Raw genomic sequence first — 22,054 nt, 5'->3', positions numbered from 1 at the left:
CGAAACGATCAGAGGAGGAGACAAAAACCTAATTCCACCGCCGCAACTTTCTGATATCCACGAGATCCCATCTTGGGGCCTATTCCAGAGCTCCGCCGGAAGAGGGTTGTCATCACGGAGGGCTTCAACATCATCATAGCCTCTCCGATGAAGTGTGAGTAGTTTTCCTTGGACCTTCGGATCCATAGTTAGTAGCTAGATGGCTTCTTCTCTCTCTTTGAATCTCAATACAAAGTTCTCCCCCTCTCTCATGGAGATCTATTCGATGTAATCTTCTTTTTGCGATGTGTTTGTTGAGACCGATGAATTGTGGGTTTATGATCAAGTCTATCTATGAATAATATTTGAATCTTCTCTGAATTCTTTTATGTATGATTGGTTATCTTTGCAAATCTCTTCGAATTATCCGTTTGGTTTGGCCAACTAGATTGGTAGTTCTTGCCATGGGAGAAGTGCTTAGCTTTGGGTTCGATCTTGCGGTGTCCTTTCCCAGTGACAGAAGGGGCAGCAAGGCACGTATTGCATCGTTGCCATCAAGGATAACAAGATGGGGTTTATTTCATATTGCATGAATTTATCTCTCTACATCATGTCATCTTGCTTAACGCGTTACTCTATTTTTAACTTAATACTCTAGATGCATGCTGGATAACGGTCGATGAGTGGAGTAATAGTAGTAGATGCAGAATCGTTTCGGTCTACTTGTCACGGACGTGATGCCTATATACATGATCATGCCTAGATATTCTCATAACTATGCTCAGTTCTGTCAATTGCTCCATGGTAATTTGTTCAGCCACCGTAGAATACTTATGCTCTTGAGAGAAGCCACTAGTGAAAACCTATGGCCCCCGGGTCTATTCTCATCATATCAATCTCCATCACTTTAATCTTGCTTTGCTTTTTACTTTGCCTTTTACTTTTATATGATAGTTATAAAATCCCGGCTCAATGAAGAAGTATATGACAATTATAAAATCCCGGCTCAATGAAGAAGTTCCGGGTCATCAGAAATGACTCCGGTTTAAAATCCGGCTCAAGGGAAGTCAGTCTCACTGAAGCTCTCAATATCCGGTTTACAATCCGGTTCAAGAAAAATCTATTTTCCCACAAAGCTCCGAAGCGCTCAAATCCGGTTTAACAATGTCCGGTTCAAAAGGGAATTAACTTCTCGCAAGTTCGAGTTTAAAGGCCGTCAGAAAATTTCCGGCTGAAAATGAAGATTCCGGTTTAAAATCCGGTCCAAGGGAAAGATATCTCCCACAAAGCTTTGAAGCTCTCAATATCCGGTTCAAGATCCCGGTTCAAGAAGAATTTATCTCTTGCGAAAAGTTAAAAATTGCCAAAGAGGACCTGCTGCCATGATGCGTGGTTCAAACATGGGTATCCCGCCTTACTGGCCTAACATATTATTGATCACATGGGGGCTTCTGCTTCATAAAGCGGGGTCTCTGTTCTTTTACATCATGCATGGTTACATGGAGCTGTTCTGTCTTAAAGCGGCCTCCGGTTTACCCCTTGAAAATTTTATAAACATCACTTGGGGGCTTGGTCGTGTCCGAACCAATGCAACACCTTTTGATAGGTGAAAGCCACCAGATCACTTGGGGACATGGTCAAGTCTGAACCAGTCACGCCTCTTGATCGGCCTAAGGCCATAGAATCACTTGGGGGCTTGGTCGAACCCGAACCATTGCCACGCCTCTTGATCGGCATAATGCCACGGTTTCATTTGGGGACCTGGCTGACTTGAACCATAGCTACACCATTGGGGAGCTTGGTCGTGTCCGACCATGGTAACACCATCTGATCGGCTCAATAAGCCTCTTTTTGCAAATGGTTTTATCATTGCCTTTGCTTCAATATTTTCCTTGATAACTGTTTCTTTTATTTTTGTTGCATTTTTAAACCGACAAAGTTTTAAACCGGTTCAAACTGTCAATTACAAATTGACGAAACACGGTCAAATCTTAATCCGGAGACTATCTGCCCGGTTTGATTTTCTGTTACCATCCTATTATGGAGTAAACCGGTTTTCATCAACCCGGCTCGGCTTTCAACCACAAGTTGTCAGTACACGATCAAATTATAACCCGGAGACTATCCGCCCGGTCTGGTTTGACTACGAATCGCTAGTATTATATATGGTTAAACCGGTGTTTATCACAACCCGGTACGGTTTTATCATAAGCCGGCACAATATGGAAGGAGTTATCAGTACTCAAGATTGGGATTATCACCCTTACTACAAAAAATTGGTAAACCAACAATGTAATTCAATGTCACAGGTATGATATCTTTCATATTTGATTGTTCTTAAGTGCAGCCTTGGTTATAAACCCGGGTTATATGTTGGGCATTATGACCCGTCCGGCGGTAAACCACCAGGACACTTTAAACTTGTTGTATGCAGAAACAGGTTGAATAAAGCATGATTATAAATCGCCGGCGTTTATTAAACCGGCCTGGCTTTCGACTATATGTCGCCAGTATGATGATAAATTATCCGGTGTTTATTAAACCGGCCTGGCTTTAAGACGATAAGTCGCCAGTATATATTTGGATTGCGCCATTGGAAACATGCGCTCATAAATCATTGGGTTATATTATTTAATAGCCAAACTTGGTTGAATTTTCATTATGATATTGAATGAATAAGGTTTTCATACCGGATTATATTATCTTGAATAGCCAACATGGCTGGATTTTATTATGGTTATTAATAACTGGTATTATTGAGGTTTTCAAAGTCGCTTTAGCGCAATGGCTATTATTTTATCAAAGGATATGATTTATTCTACAATGGAAGGAATAGTCCCGAGTCGCTGCAGGCTTACGACCCGGCACTTGGCGGCTACATTATACAAATTGAGATTACATGCAAGTCTCATGTCGCTGCAAGCATGCACCATGACTCTTGGGGGCTAATGCAAAGTCATTTTTATTGGCCTTATTGAAGACCCGATTCATCATATCATAATGAGCCGGCCCTTGGGGGCTACATATCGCTGATCAAGTCTACATGATCATATTTATAAAGAGCCTGCCCATTATTGCATAATGACCTGGCCCTTGGGGGCTACATTGGTTGAAGTTGTTTGGGCATCAGTCAATTATAAGTCCCAGGTTGCTGCAAGCATGACAACCCGGCACTTGGGGGCTACATCATATGGAGTATTCAGTTTTTACTAGTGACTGGGATGAACAACATGGATTTCTTCAAAATTGGCAGTATTTATATTGAAGCAAGTCTTAAGCCATCACTTTGTTCTACTCGAAGACTTGGGGGCTACAGGTATTATATTATTATCGAAGAAATATTTTCAAATTCTCAGTTTGAGCAAACCAGATTGAACCGGCATTGGCAACAATCATGACCCGGTGTCGACAACAATTATGACCCGGTGCCATCAATATTTATAAACTGGCCATTTTGGTAATATTAAACCGGCAAGTTTTACATCTTCAAACCGGCTGAATATCAGACAAGTATTTCAAGACCCATAATTCTTAAACCGGCGCTTTGGAAGCTGACTCAAGTGGATTATTCTTCACAATATTTCTCTGTGAGAAACCAATGTCAACAAATTGAGTATGAAGCTGGCTTCTTAACCCGGATTTTCTAGAAGGAGGAAATGGCAAGGACTTAAGGATCATCAGATGCCGGTTTACAAGAATTCTTAACCCGAAGCATAATCTGTCAAATTTGCTCTTGTGTTTGTTTTACAGGATCAGTTTAACATGGATAAATCCAAATTAAACTTGGGGCTAATGTCGGGGATATACCCCGTGGCGTAAACCGGCCGGAATGGACGACTCACTGGTAACCCGCCCGGAGCTTGGCAGTTCACGGGCTGCCCGCCCGGTCTTGGCGGTTCATTAGTAACCCGGCGGGCGGGTCAGATGGATGACGAGGCCCATGGCCCAGAAGGCCGGTTCACGTTTAATGGTGGGCCGGTTTATGAGGAAAGCACAAGGAATATTCCCTTACAAAGGAAGCAAGACTAGGACTCCACTTGTAATAGAGTAATCCTAATCCAACTAGGACTAGTCATGTAAACCGCCCCTTCAACATATATAAGGAGGGGCAGGGCACCCCAAGGGGGACAAGATTCACAAGTTCCACAAGTTGGACAAGTTAGGTTTAGACAATAGCTCTCGAGATAGAGCACACTTGTAACCATGATCATCATCGTCAATATCAATGAAGCAGGCTGTAGGCTTTTACCTCCACCGTGAGGGGCCGAACCTGGGTACAACATCGCATCTCTCATCCCGCTCAACCCCTCTCAAGCTACCACATAGATGCGTTGGCCTCGCGACTAAGTCCTGACACTAAGGACATCTGCCGTGACAATTCCATGACATTTACTTTGCATCTTTATACCAAAAATACCAAAAATATTATATCTATCAGATCTCACTCTCGTAAGTGACCGTGAAGGGATTGACAACCCCTAATCGCGTTGGTTGCGAGTAGTTATCGTTTTGTGCAGGTACGAGGGACTTGAGCATGGCCTCCTATTGGATTGATACCTTGGTTCTCAAAAACTAAGGGAAATACTTACGCTACTCTGCTGCATCATCCCTTCCTCTTCGGGGAAAACCAACGCAAGCTCAAGACGTAGCAAGAAGGATTTCTGGCGCCGTTGCCGGGGAGTCTACGCAAAAAGTCAACATACCAAGTACCCATCACAATTCCTATCTCTCGCATTACATTATTTGCCATTAGCCTCTCTTTTTCCTCTCTCCCACTTCACCCTTGCCGTTTTATTCGCCCTCTCTCTCTCTCTATCCTCCCTCTCTATTTGCCTCTTTTGCCTATCTGCTCTTGTTTGCTCGTGTTCTAGATTGCTTGTTTGTCGCGATGGCTCAAGATACTACCAAATTGTGTGACTTCACCAATACCAATAATAATGATTTCCTTAGCACTCCGATTGCTCCTCTTGCCAATACTGAATCTTTTGAAATCAATACTGCATTGTTGAATCTTGTTATGAAAGATCAATTCGCCGGCCTTCCTAGTGAAGATGCCGCTACTCATCTAAATAGCTTCATTGATTTATGTGATATGAAAAGAAAAAAGATGTCGATAATGATGTCGTTAAATTGAAGCTATTTCCTTTTTCGCTTAGAGATCGTGCTAAAGCTTGGTTTTCGTCTTTGCCTAAAAATAGTATTGATTCTTGGAACAAGTGCAAAGATGCTTTTATCTCTATGTATTTCCCTCCCGCTAAGATCATATCTCTTAGAAACAATATTATGAATTTTAAACAACTTGATCATGAACATGTTGCACAAGCTTGGGAGAGAATGAAATTAATGATACGTAATTGCCCTACTCATGGTTTGAATTTGTGGATGATTATACAAAAATTTTATGCCAGATTGAATTTTGCTTCTAGAAATCTTTTAGATTCGGCCGCAGGAGGCACTTTTATGGAAATCACTTTAGGAGATGCTACTAAACTCCTAGATAATATTATGGTTAATTATTCTCAATGGCATACTCAAAGATCTTCTAATAAAAAAGTGCATGCGATAGAAGAAATTGATGTGTTGAGTGGAAAGATGGATGAACTTATGAAATTATTTGCTACTAAGAGTATTTCTTCTGATCCTAATGATATGTCTTTGTCTACTTTAATTGAGAATAACAATGAATCTATGGATGTGAATTTTGTTGGTAGGAATAATTTCGGTAACAACGCTTATAGAGGGAATTTTAATCCTAGGCCATATACTAGTAATCCTTCTAATAATTATGGGAATTCCTACAACAACTCTTATGGAAATTATAATAAGATGCCCTCTGATTTTGAATCTAATATTAAAGAATTTATTTCTTCGCAAAAGAATTTTAATGCTATGATTGAAGAAAAATTGCTTAAGATTGATGATTTGGCTAGGAACATTGATAGAATTGCTCTTGATGTTGATTCTTTGAAACTTAGATCTATTCCACCTAAGCATGATATCAATGAGTCTCTCAAAGCCATGAGAATTTCAATTAATGAGTGTAAGGAAAGAACCGCTAGGATGCGTGCTTCCAAAGATGCCTTTATTAAAGCGTGTTCTTCCAATTCCTATGAAAATCAAGATGAAGATCTAAAAGTTATTGATGTGTCTCCTATTAAAACTTTTTTTGCAATATGAATCTTGATGAAACTGAATATGATCTTCCTTTACCTAGAAGGCGTTCTAAAAATTCGGAGTATTTAGATCGTTATGATGAAATTGATGAAAGTGGGATTGAAAGAAATAAAAATCTAGATGTTGCTAAACCCACTATATTGGATTTCAAGGAATTTAAGTATGAAAGTTTCTCTTTAATTGATTGTATTTCCTTGTTGCAATCCGTGCTAAATTCTCCACATGCTTATAGTCAAAATAAAGCGTTCACCGAACATATTGTTGATGCCTTGATGCAATCTTATGAATAAAAACTTGAGTTGAAAGTTTCTATCCCTAGAAAACTCTATGATGAGTGGGAACAAACTATTAAAATTAAATATCATGAGTTTTATGCTTTGTGTGATTTTGGTGCTAGTGTCTCTACTATTTCCCAAAACTTTGTGTGATTTACTAGATTTCCGCAATTTTGATGATTGCTCTCTAAACTTGCATCTTGCGTATTCTACTATTAAGAAACCTATGGGAAGGATTAATGATGTTCTTATTGTTGCAAATAGGAATTATGTGCCCGTAGATTTCATTGTTCTTGATATAGATTGCAATCCTTCTTGCCCTATTATTCTTGGTAGACCTTTCCTTAGAACGGTTGGTGCGATTATTGATATGAAGGAAGGGAATATTAGATTTCAATTTCCATTAAAAAATGGCATGTAACACTTTCCAAGAAAGAAAATAAAATTTCCATATGAAACTATCATGAGAGCCACTTATGGATTGCCTACCAAAGATGGCAATACCTAGATCTATTCTTGCTTGTTATGCCTAGCTAGGGGCGTTAAACGATAGCGCTTGTTGGAGGCAACCCAATTTTATTTTTATTCCTTGATTTTTGCTCCTGTTTAGTAATAAATAAATTATCTATCCTCTTTTATGGTTGTGGTTTTTTTTGTTTAATTAGTATTTGTGCCAAGTAGAACTATTGGTAAGACTTGGGGAAAGTCTTGTTGAACTTGCTGTAAAAAACAGAAACGTTAGCGCTCACGAGAACTACTGTCATTTTTATTTGGAGAGCGATATTTAGTTAATTCCTTTTGAATATGATTAATAGATAAATTACTCACGTCCAGAAATTTATTTTAGAATTTTTGGGGCTCTAGATCTTGCGCTAGCTACAGATTACTACAGACTGTTCTGTTTTTGACAGATTCTGTTTTTCGTGTGTTGTTTGCTTATTTTGATGAATCTATGGCTAGTAAAATAGTTTATAATCCATATAGAAGTTTGAATACAGTAGGTTTAACACCAATATAAATAAATAATGAGTTCATTACAGTACCTTGAAGTTGTCTTTTGTTTTCTTTCGCCAACGGAGCTCACGAGTTTTCTACTTTAAGTTTTGTGTTGTGAAGTTTTCAAGTTTTGGGTAAGGATTTGATGGATTATGGAACAAGGAGTGGCAAGAGCCTAATATTTGGGATGCCCATGTCACCCCCAATATAATATAAGGACACCTAAAAGCCAAAGCTTGGGGATGCCCCGGAAGGCATCCCCTCTTTCGTCTACTTCTATCGGTAACTTTACTTGGAGCTATATTTTTATTCACCAACATGACATGCGTTTTGCTTGGAGCGTCTTGTATTATTTGTGTCTTTGTTTGTTAGTGTTCCACAATCATCCTTGCTCTACACACCTTTTGAGAGATCCATAAATGAATTAAAATTTGATAGAATACTCTATGTGCTTCACTTATATCTTTTGAGCTAAGTAATTTTGCTCTATGTGCTTCACTTAGATCTTTTAGAGCACGGTGGTGGATTTGTTTTAAAGAAACTATTGATCTCTCATGCTTCACTTAAATTATTTTGAGAGTCTCTTAATAGCATGGTAATTTTCTTAATAATAATAATATGCTTGGTATTCAAGATTTGTGAAACTTTCTTTTGATTGTGTTGAATACTAAGAAAAGATTGAAGCATGATAATTGTTTTGAGATATGGAGGTGATAATATCAAAGTCATGCCAGTTGAGTAGTTGTGAATTTAAAGAATACTTGTGTTGAAGTTTGTGATTCCCGTAGCATGCACGTATGGTGAACCGTTATGTGATGAAGTCGGAGCATGATTTATTTATTGATTGTCTTCCTTATGAGTGGCGGTCGGGGACGAGCGATGGTCTTTTCCTACCAATCTATCCCCCTAGGAGCATGCGCGTAATACTTTGCTTTGATAACTTGTAGATTTTTTCAATAAGTATATGAGTTCTTTATGACTAATGTTGAGTCCATGGATTATACGCACTCTCACCCTTCCACCTTTGCTAGCCCCTCTAATACCGCGCACTTTTCGCCGGTATCATACACCCACCATATACCTTCCTTAAAACAGCCACCATACCTACCTATTATGGCATTTCCATAGCCATTCCGAGATATATTGCCATGCAACTTTCCACCGTTCCATTTATTATGACACACTCCATCATTGTCATATTGCATATCCCGGTACACCACCAGAGGCATTCATATAGAGTCATATTTTGTTCTAAGTATCGAGTTGTAATTGTTGAGTTGTAAGAAAAATAAAAGTGTGATGATCATCATTATTAGAGCATTGTCCCAGTGAGGCAGTAATGATGGATACTATGATTCCCCCACAAGTCGGGATGAGACTTCGGACGAAAAATAAAAAAAGAGGCCAAAGAAGCCCAAATAAGAAAAGAGAGGCCATAAAAAAAGAGAAAAGGCCCAAATAAAAAAATTAGAGAAAAAGAGAGAAGGGACAATGTTACTATCCTTTTACCACACTTGTGCTTCAAAGTAGCACCATGATCTTCATAGTAGAGAGTCTCTCATGTTATCACTTTCATATACTAGTGGGAATCTTTCATTATAGAACTTGGCTTGTATATTCCAATGATGGACTTCCTCAAATTGCCCTAGGTCTTAATGAGCAAGCAAGTTATATGCACACCCACTTATTTTCTTTTTGAGCTTTCATATACTTATACCTCTAGTGCATCCGTTGCATGGCAATCCCTACTCACTCACATTGATATCTATTGATGGGCATCTCCATAGCCCGTTGATACGCCTAGTTGATGTGATACTATCTTCTCCCTTTTTGTCTTCTCCACAACCACCATTCTATTCAACCTATAGTGCTATGTCCATGGCTCACGCTCATGTATTGCGTGAAGATTGAAAAAGTTTTGAAAAAGTTAGAGTATGAAACAATTGCTTGGCTTGTCATCGGCGTTGTGCATGATTTAAATACTTTGTGTGGTGAAGATAGAGCATAGCCAGACTATATGATTTTGTAGGGATAACTTCCTTTGGCCATGTTATTTTGAGAAGACATAATTGCTTTGTTAGTACGCTTGAAGTATTATTATTTCTTATGTCAATATAAACTTTTGTCTTGAATCTTTCTAACCTGAATATTCATATCACAATTAAGAAGATTTGCATTGAAATTATGCCAAGTATCACTCTGCATCAAAAATTCTCTTTTTATCATTTACCTACTCGAGGACGAGCAGGAGTTAAGCTTGGGGGTGCCTGATACGTCTCCAACGTATCTATAATTTTTGATTGCTTCATGCTATATTCTCTACTGTTTTGTACTATATTGGGATTTATTTTTCACTTTTATATTATTTTTGGGACTAACCTATTAACCGGAGGCCCAGCCCAGAATTGCTGTTTTTGCCTATTTCAGTGTTTCGAAGAAACGGAATATCAAACGAAGTCCAAACGGAATAAAACCTTCGGGAACGTGATTTTCTCACCGAAAGTGATCCAAGAGACTTGGACCCTGCTCCAAGGAACAAAAGAGGCGGAGCTCCACCGACGTACTTCTTCCTCCTATATATACCTACGTACCCCGAAACGATCAGAGGAGGAGCCAAAAACCTAATTCCACCGCCGCAACTTTCTGTATCCACGAGATCCATCTTGGGGCCTGTTCCGAAGCTCCGCCGGAAGAGGGCCATCATCACGGAGGGCTTCTACATCATCATAGCCTCTCCGACGAAGTGTGAGTAGTTTACCTCAGACCTTCGGGTCCATAGTTAGTAGCTAGATGGCTTCTTCTCTCTCTTTGAATCTCAATACAAAGTTCTCCCCCTCTCTCGTGGAGATCTATTCGATGTAATCTTCTTTTTGCGGTGTGTTTGTTGAGACCGATGAATTGTGGGTTTATGATCAAGTCTATCTATGAATACTATTTGAATCTTCTCTGAATTCTTTTATGTATGATTGGTTATCTTTGCAAGTCTCTTCGAATTATCCGTTTGGTTTGGCCAACTAGATTGGTAGTTCTTGCCATGGGAGAAGTGCTTAGCTTTGGGTTCGATCTTGCGGTGTCCTTTCCCAGTGACAGAAGGGGAAGCAAGGCACGTATTGCATCGTTGCCATCGAGGATAACAAGATGTGGTTTATTTCATATTGCATGAATTTATCTCTCTACATCATGTCATCTTGCTTAAGGTGTTACTCTGTTTTTTAACTTAATACTCTAGATGCATACTGGATAGCCGTCGATGAGCGGAGTAATAGTAGTAGATGCAGAATCGTTTCGGTCTACTTGTCACGGATGTGATGCCTATATACATGATCATGCCTAGATATTCTCATAACTATGCTCAATTCTGTCAATTGCTCAACAGTAATTTGTTCACCCACCGTAGAATACTTATGCTCTTGAGAGAAGCCACTAGTGAAACCTATGGCACTGGGGTCTATTCTCATCATATCAATCTCCATCACTTTAATATTGCTTTGCTTTTTTACTTTGCCTTTTACTTTTACTTTGCATCTTTATACCAAAAATACCAAAAATATTATATCTATCAGATCTCACTCTCGTAAGTGACCGTGAAGGGATTGACAACCTCTAATCGCGTTGGTTGCGAGTAGCTATCGTTTTGTGCAGGTACGAGGGACTTGAGTGTGGCCTACTACTGGATTGATACCTTGGTTCTCAAAAACTGAGGGAAATACTTACGCTACTCTGCTGCATCATCCCTTCCTCTTCGGGGAAAACCAACGCAAGCTCAAGACGTAACATAATCCAGAGGAAGATATCTATTCTGAGGCGGATTCGGACGCCCCTGACCACTGCTATTTACCCCCCCCAAGGTGTTTGCTCTAGCTTGGCATGATCATGTTAGTCATATCATGCATATGTTGCCTTGCAGTGCCTACTTTTAACATCATATATGTCATCTGCTTAGTTTAGACATGTTCTGTAATGCCACCTTTTAGTTTCTATATCATATATGGGAATTATGCGGTCTCATGTCTTTTAGCCAGCCATAATATATGTCAAATGTGCAATGCCATCCTGTTTAACCAGGCATCATATATTTGAATGATATCTTGCCCATCCTTTTCTTCATTACATTTCCATTTGTCGACAATGTTTGTACATTAAACTACTCTTCCTGTGAATCAACCATATGGGTGGGAGATGGAAAAATCTGGAGTGAAAACAAGGCCTTCGGAGCAGACAGTGCTACCTGTTGAAGAAGATCTCTTATTGGGTCCCGATAGCTCCTCAGAGATGGATTCATATACACATGACCAGTCCTATTCCCCCACTGAGGTGTACGCTCTAACTTGGCACGGTTATACTGCTTATATCATGCATACGGTGTCTTGCATTGCATAGTTTAGACATCATATACAGAATATTCAACACCATGTTCTTAGTTCAGACATCATATCGAATGCCCTCTGTTTAGCATATAAATCACATATGTGAATTAAATGATGCGATCATGATTACTTAGATAACATGTAGGTGAATTATGTCATGCGATCCTGTTTAGTTATTCATCATATCTTTGAATTATGTTATGCTATGCTATCTAGTTTAGATAGACATCATATATGTGAAATTATGTCATGCTATCCGTTTTAGTTAAACAATATACATTTCAACTATTTCATGCCCTCTTTTTTCCACACTATCTATTGCATCTATCTCTCATACAATGTTTGTACATTCAACTATGTTTCCTATTTATCAGCCATTTGAATTGGAGCGGATGATGCCAGTATCTAGCAGACTAAAAGCATGGTCTTCAAATAAAACAGTGCTACCTCTTGGTGGATATAGCACCCCGGTTGTACATGCACAAGAACCAGCCCTACCACACATAACCCAAACTCTCGCAAATTGTACCCCTACTACGATGGACAGAGAACCAGCTTCACCCAATCTAACCCCAACCCTAGCCGATAGTAACCCAGTTCCTGTTGACATAGCACCATCTCCACCACAGAGCTCCCAAACAAGAGCAGTTAGTAAGGCAGCTCCAGTGCCCATAGGGCCAGTACTATCACGGCGAACCCCAACTCCACCAGTTAGTATGCCTATTCCTGTGGAGGAAGCACAACCAGCTAGTCGTAGTTTAGCATTTATCGCATTTGATGTTGTTAAATCGTATGTGCGTATCTTACCATCTTGGAAATATTATACTGAAGATGAAGGAAAATGCCAGTTGCAGGTGTTTGTCCAGGAGTTATGTGTAAGTAATGTTATTCATGGCAATTACTTTTCTTCGTCCCATACATCCTACCTCCATGATGGTTATAATACAGCAAATTTTCCCATTTTTCTCTATAGAGAAGGACCGATTTGGAAACTCAGGATGAGGTAACCTGTGCTAATACCTCTGCTATCTTCAAGAATGCTTGGTGGCAGTATCGGAATTACCTGAAGAAAACGTACTTCACCGGCAAAGAAACTCATCAAATTCCCTTACGTTCTCCTGAGACACATTTACTGGACGATGACTGGGAATGCCTTGTTCTGTAATGGTCCCGAACCAAGAATGTGGTAAGGTCTATGAGCTCATTTTCTATTTTTAAGTATTATATTTTTGCGTCTTACTGTACTCTGTTCATGTAGAACAAGTGTCTAAACCTGAAGAACAACTGTTCTAATTTAAGATTCCATTGCTACCATAGGACATAGATATATGTTTGTTTGATGATTTTATTATGTACTAGTACTTGGCAATAGAAGACTTGGTAGTTTAATCCTGTCCACCTTACTAATGAACTGGTTCACCGAAATGAGTTTCATATACTAGTACATGCTAAACTTGTTATGTGTCTACTTGTTTCTTCTTTTAGAATGTTGACAGAATGTTGGGGAAGAGTGCCTTATTAAGCAACGGTAAAGGAAGTAATGCAGATAAGGTTCAGGATAGTGACACATCCTCTCTTGGTTTAGTGTTGGAGTTACTGGCCACTACCGCTTGCACAAGCTATTCAAACTCACTGTCTGAATCAGTTCGGTTTGTTGAGTCTCAACTACAAGCTGAAAGACATCGATCAGCTGTGCTGCGACAAGAAGTGGAAGGACTGCGGAAGTCCCTGGAGCATTCATATGCATACTTTCTGGTGCACCAGCAAGCGTTGGAGGATTTTAGTGCCAAACAGGACAAAGCTAATCAGCTTGCTAAGCTTATTGCCAGCTTGGTGGATACCCAGGATAACGTTTCTTGAGCTCTTCTGAAGTTGTTTCAGTTATGCTCTTGTTTTGCTGCCACATTTATTTGCACTGGTGGCCAATTTTGACGGCCAGTGTATATGATATGCTACTTTGTTCCCTATATTTGCACTGGTGGCGAACTTTGATGCCCAGTGGATGTAATATGTGTAATAGCCGTGATAGCCTAGCATTAATTGCTTGCTTATTTATTTCCTTGTTGTCTTGTTTATTTGGTTGCTTGTAGTCATTGCAGTTATTTCTCCGCGGTTAACTAGTGGCTGCAATAACCTATTTTTTAAAACTAGGCCACAATAACCATGCGCTAATATTTACTGTAGTGACACTGGGCCTCCTACAGGCCGTAGAAATAGTGGGCCTTCTACGGGCCGTAGAAACAGTAGGCCTTCTACGGGCCGTAGAAACAATGGGCCTTCTACGGGCCGTATCATCAATGGGCCTTATACGGGCCGTATGATCGATTGGCCAAACATGCGCCAATAACAGGCCGCATTATGGCCGTAAACGGGCTAGAGTTGGAATCGTCCGTTCATGGGCCGACCGTAACGGGCCATCGTTAATAGGCCGTAATTGATGACGCTGTGAAAACGGTCCAACGTATTAACGGACCACAAACGGGCCGACTGTAACCACGGGCTGAATTTGGCCCACAAGCAGAAAATGACAGTAACGGGCCGTAAGTAAACGAATGCTGGAAATAAGCCCAAGAATAAATGGGCTCTGAGAAGGCCGAAATATAACATGGGCTGGAAACGGCCCAACGGAATAATGGGCCGTTAATGGGTATAAAGTGATACACTGTTCATTACGGGCCAGTTTCACCACGGGCCGTTAATGGGTGTAAAGTGATACACTGTTCATTACGGGCCAGTTTCACTACGGGCCGTTAATAGGCCAAGAGTTACATAGGGCCTCATATGGGCCGAAAGCGTCATGGGCCATACATGGGCCAGAAGTGAAAACGGGCTGGAATCATATTGGATGGCTCAGATGACGCTACTGGGCCTAATTTGGATAGGGCGTAACGGGCCTTGGGTTAGCGGGCTGTAAATGGGCTATATGTGAACAGGCCGTTAACAGGCTTTCCATGGGCCGGCCCGCCACCTTTTGACCAAGTCAAACGGGCCGGCCTTTTCACAGGAATGGGCCTCTGTTGGGTCGTGCCACGTGTCGACGTATCATAGGCGCCTTTCATCCAATGAGTGGTTGACATCTATCCCAACGATGGGCCGACACGTGTTTCCTCTAGCCAATGATGATTTTACACGTGGAAAATCCCCATTGGCCGGGGTTGTTAATGGGTTATCGGATCCAAAACCCGACCCGATAGCTTAACGGCGTTCCGTTACGGTGGATGCCACGTGTCGGTCACCCTTGACGAAAGCACTTCTGTGACGCGCGATTTATCGTCATGGAAGTGGACACTTCCGTGATGATAATTTTGGTAATGTCATGGAACACTTCTACGACAGCACAGGTATGACTATCTTGATTCTGTCATAAATTTGTCATGGATGTACATGCATGACAAAAGAAGCGACCTACTGTGACAAACACGTATCATCACGGAAGTGTATTTTTTTGTAGTGAACGGGCCGGCCTTTTCACAGGAATGGGCCTCTGTTGGGCCGTGCCACGTGTCGACGTATCATAGGCGCTTTGGGTCCAATGAGTGGATGACATCTGTCCCAACGGTGAGCCGACACGTGTTTCCTCCAGCCAATGATGATTTTACACGTGGGAAATCCCCATTGGTCGGGGCTGTTAACGGGTTATCGAAAACCGGACCCGGTAGCTTAACGGCGTTCCGTTACGGTGGATGCCACGTGTCGGTCACCCTTGAAGAAAGCACTTCTGTGACGCGCGATTTATCGTCATGGAAGTGGACACTTCCGTGATGATAATTTTGGTAATGTCATGGAACACTTCTATGACAGCACAGATATGACTATCTTGACTCTATCATAAATTTTTCATGGATGTACATGCATGACAGAAAACGTGACCTACTATGACAAACACATATCATCATGGAAGTGTATTTTTTTGTAGTGGAAACCGGCGTGCCATACCTGATCCTCAATGATGGCGCCGCTCTCCGGGCGAATCGCGATCTCCTCGACGATCCCATGCCATTTGTTGCACGCCGTCTAGATGAGCTCCCAATGGTTCGCCATCGCCTTCGACCCGCGATGCATGTGGACGCCTTTGAAGTAGGGGTCGACGAGCTTGCGCTCGTCGAACTCGGCCTTAATGCGCTCCCAATATGTGTCGATGCTCTGGTTTGTGCCGGTGATCGGGTCGAGGTATACGACTTTCCATGCTTCGGTGAGACACTCCTGCTCCTTGGACGCCCACTTGATGCGCGGCTCGCCGGTCCTGGCCGCCCCCTTCTTCTTCTTCTTCTTCCATTTCCTTGTCGGCGCCGGCTCCTCCTCCTCATCCTCGTCCTCCTTCTCCTCCTCATCCGGCTCCTCCTCGCCGTAGTCGAGCTCGCCGTCCATGTCGCCGTTGAGGTCTACCGTGTCATCCTGCGCAGTGAACCCGGGGGACGCGGTGGCGGCGGCCGAGCCTGCCGTGATGATGTCGTCCATGTCGGCTTCGGTTGCGTCGGTGTCGCCGAGGTGCGACGTGGAGGCTTGGGAGAAGGGCAGCGCGCCACAGTGGAGAGGGGGCGTTGGGAAGGATGCGTAGGCCGGCGGTGAGTAGTTGTACGGAGGATACTGCACGCCGTCGAAGGCGGGCGAGGGTGTCCGCTGGGCTGAGTGACCATGGGGGAAGGTGATGTTAGGGTTGAACCCACCGTGCGTGTCCCCATCGATGTAGCCCGACGACGGCGAGCAACCCAGGGTTGCGGCGAGGCCGAGAAGCCGGCCGAAGAGCCGACGCTTTGCTGGCTCCAGGGCGCGTACTGGCCGTGGACGCTGGGTGGATTCATCATCCCCACGCGATCCGCCTCGGCTTGTTCGGCCGAGTGCTCCACCTGATTCGCCGCCGCCGCCGCCGCGAGCGCCATGCTGTCCCTGGCCTTCTTGGTGTTGGCCCTGTTCTGCCGGTCGGTGGTGACTGCCTCCCGACACTGAACTTCAGCCCTCCAGTCGGCGTTGGACATGCCCGGGGGCTTGGACGGCGGCGCCCTCGGTTTCCTCTGCTTCGGCTAGGCGACGGCGGCGGTCGCACCTGTCGCGGCGCGAGGGACCGCGTACTTCGGCAGCATGGCGGGGAGGAGAGTGGGAGGAGATTGGTGGGAGGAATGGAGAGAATGAGAGGGAAGCCGGCGGGAAGCGGGAAGAAACAGCGGGAAAAGGCCCTCCTCTCGCCGACAAAGCGGCCCCACGAACCCTTTTAGCTTGTGCCGGCGTCCCCAGGCGCCCCCAGCGCGCCGGATTTGGCTCAGGTGCGTCGGCTGTTATTTTGGCCCAACCCTGCGAAAAACGGACTCCTCGGGACGCGGCTAGGCCGATTTTCGCCCGCCGGAGCTAGAAAATCGCCTGGGGGGTCTGTTGAGGGCGCGACTGGAGATGCTCTAAGGACGGATGGAGTAGGTCAGAAGCAACTAAAATATGGACATGTACCACACGTTATTAATTTCTTTCATGTAGTATGTTTGTGCTTATATTTATATGTAAAAAAGAGTTGCTTGTAATTAAGCTCGTGTCCCCTCCAAACTGTAAGGGCTCACATTCGTTTGACAGCCGATGGATTACAAATAATACATAATTGTGGATAAAGGAGCAAATGGCATGGTCTGAATGAAACAAACTAAGAAGCTTTTGAGTTGAAAACGACACAATCTGAATTCTGAATAAACTAACAAATTGTTCACAAACCGACTAGGAGACAACAATTACAGTATATTTCTCATCCCCTCACATTTTTTTACAAATCTTATTAAGTATAAAAGGAAACCGTCAACATGTATATTATTAACCACTGCCAAGCTCATTGTGAATAATACACAGGTGCATCCTCTCACAACATAGCAAGTTGGTAAGTGCACATAATATAATTATGTAAATTTGAATAAATTGAACTAGAAGAGAGTGTTTTTGTTTGGTGACTAAGAGGCTCCCCCCTCCCAGATTCTAGTTTAATCAAGGTTGCCAGACTTCGGGAAAAAAATAGGCTCCCCCCACCCCACCGCGTCGCCCTCCACACAGGAGACGCGACTCCCTCCCCCCTCAAGCGCCCCTCCCCTCCACCTCCCCCCTCCTTCTGTCCTCGGGCAAAGCTCGAGCGGAGCTGGCGGCGGGGAGACCTTTATCCCCAGTGGCTCCCCCCCCCCCCTCGAGTGTTTGGGCTTGACGAGCCTGACGGAGCGGAGCTTCTTCGGGCCTAGGGTTTCATGACGGCAACCCAAGATCCAGAGGGGAGGGACTCTAGACTTGGAGTGGTGAGCACACGAGCGGATGAGGCTACTTGACTGTGCCCCAGCGGATCCTAGCGGTGGAGGCTGCGGGTCGGCGCGGCGGCCGACATGGTCAATGGCGGCGAGGTGCAGGTAGCAGATCCCTTTGACAGACTAATGACGCCACTAGCATGCTCGATGCGTTTCCCTGCGGTGGCTGGCCTGGTTTGGTAGCCATCCAACGGCTGTTGCATTGCGCTAGCCGGTGCTCCCCTATTTTGACGGCAATGATGCATGGCTTCCCTCTCGGTGCTGGTGGTCCTCTCTAGCGATCTTCTTCCCCCTCTCGTGTCTGCCCTTGCTTCGGTGGTCTTTGGGGTCTATGGTCTTGGGCTGGGGCGAAATCCGTGGGCAGCGACGGCCTGCGCTGACAATGGTGACACCTGAGGGTGTCGTTACCTCCATGGAGGCGCTATCAAGGCCCTAACTGGACCCTCTCCTCAAGCACCGAGGGAAACCCTTAGTCTAGTCCGCTGAACAAGGCAACAACGGCATCTCACTATCGTCCCCTTCTTGAAGGCGCTGCTTGGGTTGCACTTGGAGTCCCTGATGCGGCAGCTGGATATTATGGCCTCCCAGATCTTTCTGGCGAGGCTTGTTAGCGATGCGTTGATGCGATGCCTTCTGCAGGCCTGCAACATACGACGTGGGTGTGAAGGGCGCGATGTACATCGGCACCGGCGTGTCCAAGATGATGGCTTCGTCAGTTCCATCTGGGTCCTGCCATCCGCCCACATCTAGATTCATGCGGGTATTTTCTTTTTTTACTTGGTAGAGTCACTTAGATGAGCAATAACTAGGGCACATCTAGACGTGCCATAGACATTCTCTTTCTATATACCTACTAATAAAGGGATTTGTGTTTATGTCCGTCCGTCCTAAAATTATCTTCGAGGTTGGCAAAAATCACGCACTATGCCATCCCTAAATGAACAAAATGATTTGATTTTTTTTCTTTCAAAGTCGTCATCGGGTTCGGTTCTTTTACGGAGATACACTCGAGACCACTTTTTCAGGAGCTCCTATTTGGCGCTTCAAGTGCCAGACGCTAGTGGGCCGACCTATGTAGATTTCACCTTTTTTCTTGATTCACTCGATTGCAGTTGGGAAAAAAAGGAAAAGAAAACTAACTAATTTGCGTAAAATGAAAAATTTGTGAATTCAAAAAAAGTTCAGGGATTTTGAACAGAAGTTCATGAACTTGAAAAAAACTTCATTGACCTTGAAAAACATTTGTTGAATTTTAAAAAATGTTTGAATTGAAAAACGTTCATTGAATTGAAAGAAGTTCATCGAATTTGAAAAAAATCATAGGTTTTGTAAAAACTTCAAGTTTTTTTAAATGCGCATTAAAGAAAAATAAAAAAGACAAAAAAGGAAGAGAAAAATGAAAAAGAAATAAACCAAACTGAAGAGACGAAATAAAAGAACAAAACAAAGTGGGTGTACGTGAGCGGGTGAGAGCGTCTACAGTCAAGCATCCAAACCCCCCTCAAATGCTTGGGCGTTCGGCCGCTCAGTGATCGGTCAAAACAAACCAACCCAGACGGGCGCCTCAAACGGATCTCAAACGCCTAGTCTAACCGGCACGCCTCATATTCAGCCCAAATATGAGGCGAATATCGAAAGGCCTAGAAGCGTCCGCCATGTCGGACTAGGATGGGGCCCATGTGGAATCGCCCAAAAACCCAACAGTCCAACAGACATCTCCTTTGGTGGGGATCTGAATGCCTCATGGTGCCGCTCTGGCTCGTCGCCCGAGGCCAAATCCGGCTATGTAAGTTGGCCGGCGTCCCCCAACCTAGCCACATCCACCTCCTCCCTCTCCGCGCCGCCAGCCAATCTACCTCTCTCTCGCTTCGTTGCTCTTCCCACACCATTCGGCTTCGCCATGGCCCGGCAAAAGAAGACGATGTATGCTATGCTCACGCCGGAGTGTCGGTTCCAGATTGAGGAGGAGAACCAAGCAAGGCGCACTGCCCGCATCACAGCCAGCCTGCCTCCGGATTCGCCGGAGCTGGAGAAGGAGGAGCCAGAGCAGCAGCCAGTTTTGACGGAGGTAGCGGATCCTGAGGAGGTGTAGCAGGCAGAGGACGATCTGGCGCCGGCTGCGGGCTTCAACATGGAGGACGTCATGACGGAGTTCACGGTCACCCAAGCGGCAGAGATGGCGGAGCAGCAGGGCATCCTAGAGTCCATCCAGCATGAGGCCTATGTCGAGCTAGCAGGCGGTTCATCCGACTGGAACGGGTGGGGACCGACGCGATTTTCGCCGAACTTGAGGCAGAGGCGGAGGATGAGGCAAAGTAGCTGGAGGAGCCGCAGGAGCTGGAATTGAAGCTTCCGCCCATGTACCTGAAGTCGGGCACGGAGATAGTGGACATCTCCGAAGAGACTTGGGGCAGTATAGGTTGATCTATGTAGGATTTCCTTGTTTGCTTTTGTATGGATTTAAGGTTTCAAATATGACGTATCCGGATACAGAGGAGTAAATTTGAGATATGACCGGTCACTTCCCATGAACGCACCCGGGCTTATTCGCAGGCATTTGAGGGCCCGAATTTGCCAAGTCTGACTGTAGATGATCGGAGTGGCTTGGTGGTTGTTGCGCTCCCTTTGAATGATGAGGTCAGCAGTTCGATTCCATCGCCAGCCAGCATCTTTTTGGAAACTTTTAACCAAAAAAACAAAGGAGAATGCACTGGCCTAGAGCATATATAGTGTCCGTGTGCACACGTTTACGGGTGCAGCGCGGAATAGGATATGCCCACCTTTTCCCTCCCCTTTCTCTCTAAATCGCGGACCTCCTTCCCCATGTTCGATTGGCCTATGTGCTGGGCGTGACGCACCCTATTTCTTTTACTTTTCTTTTCTTGTTTCTGTTTTTTTCTTCTTTAAATTAATTTAGGATTTACAAATTTCAAAATTTTGCGAGTTTTGAAAAAAAAATGTGGAAGAATTCCATAAGATGTTTGTGAATTCAAAAAATGTTTAGAAAATCACAAAATGTTCGCGGATTAAAAATGTTGGTGATTTTAAAAAAATTGTTCAGAAATTATTAGAAAATCGCGATATCGAAAAAAAAATGTTCGGCAAACAAAAAGTATGCATGACTTTGAAAAAATGATCGTGTATTCAAAACATATTCGTGAATTTGGAAAAAATGTCCATGAAATTTTAGAAAATGTTCACAAAAGTTCAAAGAAAATCGCAAATTTCAAATTTTGTTCCCCAATTTCAAAAAAAAATCAATTCAGAAAACGTTTGCTGAATTTTAAAAAATTGTTTATGCATTTCAAAAAATGTTCATCTAAACAAAACAAATGTTTGTGAATATCAAAAGAATATCCCAAAATTTCAAAAAAATTGTTCGTCAATTGAAGGATACTTATTTGGCTAGGGTGTAATATTTTTGTCTCACGTTACAACACACAAGCATGTTTGGTAGTAATTTAATAAGGAACATCATCATGGAGGCTATGGTGCTCAAAGCTGTGACTTTAGCCGGCAACGACCACCAGATTGGTGGACACGCAAGTGGGACAAGTTTTCAACATGGACGAATGACCCAATTATGCGATGAATATTTGTTATTCGATTAGGAAGGATCCTCGTCCACTTACTGATAGGTATGTGTCTGTAATCACATATTACAAGTCACATCTTTGCTGCCTTGTAAGAAAATCTTCCACTGGGAATGAGCGGAAGAGGTCGTCTACTGGATGCGGTTCAAGTATGTCTCTCCAGGATATTGGATTGGGCCAGCAAAGGAGATGTAGCACAATGAAATTGATAAACTTTACTGTTTAGTTATGGGTTATAGACGGCTTAATAGATTGTTATACTAGAAAAACTTATATAAAAGGCGAATTTTGCAAATGAGAGTTAGAGATACAAAGAAAGTTCCTCCATCCTTGCCGCCGCCGCCTCCCTCTCTTCACCCGCAGCTCCAACTTCTCACCGTTGTAGCCGCCGCCTCCCTTCCCCCCTT

General features: G+C 43.4%; 1 protein-coding gene and 1 pseudogene across 1 annotated transcript; both read right to left on the bottom strand.

The window, feature by feature from the left end:
- Positions 1-15,805: 15,805 nt before the first annotated feature.
- On the bottom strand, positions 15,806-16,767 carry LOC147972234 (uncharacterized). Its single transcript, XM_087524266.1, has 2 exons — positions 16,639-16,767; positions 15,806-16,579 (listed from the first exon to the last, which is right to left on the bottom strand). Exons 1-2 carry the CDS (start codon positions 16,765-16,767, stop codon positions 15,806-15,808), a joined length of 903 nt encoding a protein of 300 aa, XP_087380392.1.
- Positions 16,768-17,990: 1,223 nt separating this feature from the next.
- LOC147972233 (uncharacterized) lies at positions 17,991-18,800 on the bottom strand (annotated as a pseudogene).
- Positions 18,801-22,054: the final 3,254 nt, after the last annotated feature.

The sequence above is a fragment of the Triticum urartu genome, chromosome 5A (assembly GCF_056163025.1).
Source record: "Triticum urartu cultivar PI428250 chromosome 5A, HENAU_Tu73, whole genome shotgun sequence".
NCBI classification, from domain to species: Eukaryota; Viridiplantae; Streptophyta; class Magnoliopsida; order Poales; family Poaceae; genus Triticum; species Triticum urartu.
This window is presented reverse-complemented; position numbering and strand designations above follow the sequence as displayed.